The sequence below is a fragment of the Cynara cardunculus genome (assembly GCF_001531365.2).
Source record: "Cynara cardunculus var. scolymus isolate 2C chromosome LG 15, CcrdV1, whole genome shotgun sequence".
Classification (NCBI taxonomy): Eukaryota; Viridiplantae; Streptophyta; class Magnoliopsida; order Asterales; family Asteraceae; genus Cynara; species Cynara cardunculus.
The window spans coordinates 3,739,961-3,745,601 of record NC_037542.1 but is presented as its reverse complement, the minus strand read 5'-3'; the positions used below and the strand labels follow the sequence as shown (position 1 = coordinate 3,745,601).

The window sequence follows — 5,641 nt, the reverse complement described above, 5'->3', positions numbered from 1 at the left end:
CCCCCCCCCTCCCAACACAAAAAAAGGTCCGTTACCCTTGTCAAGCATGTAGATTGGCATGGTCTACATTGAGATCTATAACACGCAAAACGTGACCTGATGATTATTGTGAAGAGTGGAGACAACCCATAGGATTTATAGAAGAGGAATTTACGAGGATGAACAACAATTCTTAAATAAAAAGGGACTTTTTTTGTTGCCATAAATGAGTTTTTTGGATGCAAAAATGGAGGGTATATAAGTATTGAAGCTTTTGCTAACTAGCAGCCTATATAAATATGTATAAGCATGGTTAAACAACTAAATGCAAAGGACATAGAGGGATCTTACCCCAAGGAAGAATAGGAAACTCCCATGTTTGTTTAGGAACTGTAACAACATACGAGGCAACCTGCAGGAACACAGAGCATTTTCAAAGATGAATGATAAAGCAACATATAGATATAACGGTTTGGTTCCGGTAAGAACTCAATTTTGTTGGGAACTATAGAAACCATTTTGTTACCAGAGGTTCACACAAGTTAATATCCTCACAAACGGTTGACATCTGTTAAAATTTTATGTTCAAGGAATACGTGAGGATGTTAACTTATCTGAACCTCTGGTATCAAAAGTGTTTCCTTAAGGAAAAAGAAGATCCTACATGATCCCAATTCTATATAGCAAGTTTGTTTATATTATGCAATAGTCAGAAACATGCCAGGATTGATGCTGCTAAAGAACGCGGAGAACTATAAAGATCTGATGTTTCCTCCTTTTCATACAGAAGATCCATAATGTCCATGCATACTTCAAAATTCAAATGGTACCCGACTATTGCAACTTCCCTAATCTCACATAAGGACGAAATAAGTGTGATCAAATGAGAAACTAACTAATTAACATAAGCAAACGATTGTAAACATGAAATGGATATATTGATGCTCACTTTAACTGAATAACCAAGTCTTCAAGGAACCTGTAGGCAATATTTGATGTACCAATCTCAAAATCCAATACCTTCATGGTGGCAAATAATGGTGTCATCAAAAAGTCTACCAAATGAGTTGTATTCCTGTTTGATATGTACCTGCATGAAGATCACCTCCTGCACAGTTTCTCATCAATCACTATGAGAATAACAAAATAGAGATTGTCTCCTTGAGACCAAACCAGACCTAACTAAGCCAAACCACCACAGTATATCCTGCTCAAGACCACGGTCTAGGGGTCCAATGTACGCAGACCTGACCTCTACCCTAAAGGATAGAGTGGTTGTTTCATGAAGACCCTGTTAAGCCTCCAATACAGATTACATATTCTAGAAGAAAGAGGGATTAAGGATAATTCTGTCTTTATACTTTGAATCTTTGATTAGTGGGTGGCAGGTTGTTGGGGATTGTTGTGTTTAGTTGAGAAGTTAGTGGAGGAGCGTATATGGGTGGTAGGAGGGGTATAAATGAGAGGTCGGTGTTCATAGGGGATTATGATTTCTCCGTAGAAACAATTCCAGGAGAGAATCAACCTCTCGAAAGTTGATAGCCATTCAATGCAATCATACGATTTCCTTACCAATTTCTTTGCAAATTCGAGTTAATCTCATCAGACCTCCGCCTTGTGCAACAGTGTTAGCAAAACGGAGGGAGAAGGAAGGAAGAACGATAGGAAAAAGAAAAGCAGCAAAGGAGAAGGGCATAATGAAGCATATATATATAGATTGTCTTTTTGAGAACAAAGTCAGAAAATAACTTGCTTACTGCATCTGCAAAATCTCTAGTTGTATAATGCTGCTCCTGGATTATCTTGTCAGCCACGGTTTTCAACTTTTTGACAGATAAGGGATGAGAATCATGTATCTACCAGGGGTTGAATTCATAAGGTGTTAGAAAAATGCCATTAATAGTCAAAAACTGTACTTTCAAGGTCTAGCTTACATACTTTGCTTGAGATCCATATTGAAATAAGAGCAAACAGCTGGAGATTGCTTTCTCTTACTGGTTGTAACAGCCAGTGTCCTAGACTGTCCTGTTTAAATCTTTGCCAAAACAATTATACAACCTATCAATTCATATAAAAAATTCCAAGGTGCTATCACTAAAGCATAGAAGCGTTCCCTTTCCATGTTTAATCTAATTATCTTCTAAAATCAATATGAAGCATTGTATAACTTCAGAAACAAAACAAGGAATACTTCTATGTCTACTACAGACACTTTCAGGAATAATGACATTCCTGTCTGCAGATAACAGCTAATGTCAATGACTGACTGTAAATAATTGTGCCAGGAGGTGGTATTAGTGTTCCTAATAAAATGTCAAATTGTAAATGACTATCAAAGATGATGCTCTTAACCATGAGTGCCTCACAAAAGGTACTATTAACCTGAAATGAAAAGTGTTGCATCTTTTGGGGACAGAAAGAGTACTCAACATGTGTACGCCTCTTGAAACTGCAACAGACCTAGGAGTGCTTTGGACTACCACGAAACTATGAAAAAGCTTCCCTGAGTACAAGTTTAATTAGAGTACTAATTTGTAAAGAAGACAAGTAAGCAAGGGGTTATGTAGAAGAATAACCTTCTGACATAATTTTTTAAAGGATGACCTTCTTACAGATTTTGAGGCATTCTTGTGTTAGGAAGAGCCGTTCTTCTATTAGGCAAAGGCGCTCTTAAATCAGTCAAACGGTCATGCATTTAAAAAATCAGTCAAAAGCTTATTCTCCTAAATACCCACCAATATAGCTCCATGGGCACAACCAAGATTTCAGTTTCTACTTATCTTTAAACATCAAAACTACCATTCTTATCTTCATTAAGTATGCACCATACTTCTTTCCACAATTCCACCTCTATATCTAGTGTCCCTCATCCCACCCCTATATATACAAGCTCTCTACAACATTTCCCCCCAATCCAGATGTCCACCATATGGTCATACAATTACGTCATATCAGAGGAGGAACAATTCCTACATTGCATGCATGTATGTGTACATAAGTTGGCTAGTCGTTCCTAGGATCATCACAATAAGCGAGCAACAACTAGCCGTATGCATTGAAGTAATTATACAAACCTCTATACAGGACCAGTTTATCTGTACCAAATTTCAACTGGTGTAGTAAAATGTTACTCATTACCATATCACCCAATATATTTGACCTTATACTATCAAATACCAACCTAACCGAAACAACCATTTTTGTGTTTGACATAAGATGTCTACAGCACGTCAACAGCAGTGTACCTTTTACTCGGAGCCTTTTACTCTAAACTAATTGGGAATGGACTAACAAATTCAATCAAAACAAATTATAAGGCAATGCAACCCAAAAACAAAACATCCAAGAAACCTTCCCTCGTTAATGTATGCTTCTAGATACTGAGCCCATTATGCCACTACCAAGCTTTCACTCGGCAGGAACACTATCCTAATTACCACTCGGGGTTGGATAAGAAAGGGAAGGCAAAAATATCTAGGATGCATTTAGACTTCTAATACGTCAGGCCCTCCCATACATGAATATGTATGGGAAGGGGTAAAGAGATTACTGGCTAACCAAACCTATAATGGCAGTATATTACCTACTATCTATTTGCATGATATTGGAGCCGGTATAGCCATTCACAAGAGACAATCATTTTCATTATAACTCTCACCATGAATCCTCGACGATTACACAAACAGTGTCAATTATTACAAGGAATCCAGGGCTTAAAGTCACGTAACTTTCTCCAGCTAGGGTTTGATCGGTTCCAATATGATGAAAATTGACAATGAGCCATGAGGAACTGCAAATTGAGCTCCATATCAACTTTTTTACATGCATACATCAATTTCTGAGACAAAACACAAATTACCTGGAGATGATCGGGTAGAATCGTTCGGCAAAGAAAGATAATCCAGCGTATTTAACGATCGGAGGAACTTCAAGTTGCTGTTTGTTTGGATCAATATATTCATGAACCAAAATTGACAAAAACCAAGGAAAAATGGCGATGAGATAAGGTTTACGAATGGTTACTTGAGCGGATTTGATGAGGAAATCTAGTACCGGAGTTCGCACAGTTGAGCAAAATTCGTTCCTCATGATTTGGTATTGGAATGGATCCTCTAGAATCGAGAAATGGATATCGGAGGGAAACAAATGCATTTGGCAAAATGTAGGGCCTCCAGTGACTTACAGACCTCAATCCCCGTTTTAAATGTTATATTTTTTTAATAAATCTAAAATAGGTGTTTGGAATTGCTTATAAAAACAATTTTTATTATTTATTTTGATATAAAACCGGTAATAAACATTTTTGAATGTTTGGATAAATAATTTATACAGGTGCCAAACCGGTAATTAGAAGTTTTTGAAGAAGTTAAACACTTCTGACTTATAATAAGTTAATAAGTGCTTTTATAAGAAAAGTATAAGTTGTTTCAAATAAGCAATCTCAAACGCCCCCTAAATTTAATCTAAAAAAAATTAACTTTAAATACACCAAAACATATTGAGTAATATCTAAAATCAGATCTAGTAATATCCAAAATATATTGAAATGGGATTTATCATTTACCGATTTAATAGAAATAAATGATATATAATAAAAAAATTAATTAAAATATATAGGCACGGGACGGGGCAGAGAGTGTGATACCTGTTCACGTCTCCATTCCCAGTTTAACAGAGAATCTCAGTCACCGAACAGAACAGATGGACCGGGTTTCCGATGGATTGGGAACAATTCTCATGCCGAAATGTACGACATCATCATCCAATGACCATAGAGGAATGTCTTACCAATTATTCTAATTAAATATTTTGACTAACAAAAACAATAATCTTTGAAAAATTTAACATAGCTTGTAGAAATTTATTATATTTTTTAATTAACTAGTGTTCGGAACCGTGCGTGCATGGTGATGGTACTTTTAAAAAAACATTGAAGATAAATGGTTGATGATCATATATTAGATACTAAACTAATATAAATCGATATTACACATGATGTGAAGTTGTTTTATCATATCCTTTGTTGTTTCTTTATATATATTTATAGGGGTCCATTCAAGAAAGAATTGAATAGTTTGTGATAACCGTGAGATCCAATCTCAACCACAAATCAATATATAAATTAGAAAATTTATAATTTTGGTAATTTTGAATTAAAATTTTAATGCAAGGACATTTTAGGTATTTTCTCTCATCTCTCCGTCCTCCGTCCTCCGGTGATACCACTGTGATACCTAAAAATATTGACTCTGCTAAAACAAAAGATACATTGTGATACCCAATCATATATAAGATGCATTGTGATACCACTGTGTTACATCTCCGATCGACCATACAAACGACCTCAATATGATACCCAAGCACATATATGATGCATTGTGCTACCATTGTGGTATCACCGGAGGACGGTGGCCGGAGGATGGTGGCCGGAGAGAGGAGAGTTTTAAAATACCAAAAATATCTTTGCATTAATATTTTAATTCAGAATTGCCAAAATATAAATTTCTTAATTTATCTATTGATTTGTGGTTGAGATTGGATCTCACGATTACCACAAACTGATTAGTTCTCATTTGATTAGGCCCATATATAGGGGCCTATTCAAGGGAGAACTGAGTTGTTTGTGGTAACTGTGAGAACCAATATTAACCACAAATCAATA

The 5,641-nt window shown here is 35.9% G+C and overlaps 1 protein-coding gene across 2 annotated transcripts in view; it reads right to left on the bottom strand.

Moving 5' to 3' along the window:
* The window catches only part of LOC112528325 (cyclin-J18), a 7,697-nt gene extending 3,551 nt beyond the window's left edge, over window positions 1–4,146 (bottom strand). The window contains exons 1-8 of one of the 2 annotated variants that reach the window (XM_025139335.1): window positions 4,003–4,146; window positions 3,839–3,915; window positions 1,918–2,014; window positions 1,737–1,835; window positions 1,070–1,087; window positions 929–999; window positions 701–827; window positions 331–391 (exon numbers count right to left, since the gene is read on the bottom strand). In XM_025139335.1, coding sequence (XP_024995103.1) covers window positions 331–391; window positions 701–827; window positions 929–999; window positions 1,070–1,087; window positions 1,737–1,835; window positions 1,918–2,014; window positions 3,839–3,915; window positions 4,003–4,131 — 679 coding nt within the window. In that variant the 5' untranslated portion in view covers window positions 4,132–4,146. The remainder of the gene's footprint in view (window positions 1–330; window positions 392–700; window positions 828–928; window positions 1,000–1,069; window positions 1,088–1,736; window positions 1,836–1,917; window positions 2,015–3,838; window positions 3,916–4,002) is intronic. The other variant, XM_025139336.1, reaches the window with a different exon arrangement.
* Between the last annotated feature and the right edge of the window lie 1,495 nt (window positions 4,147–5,641).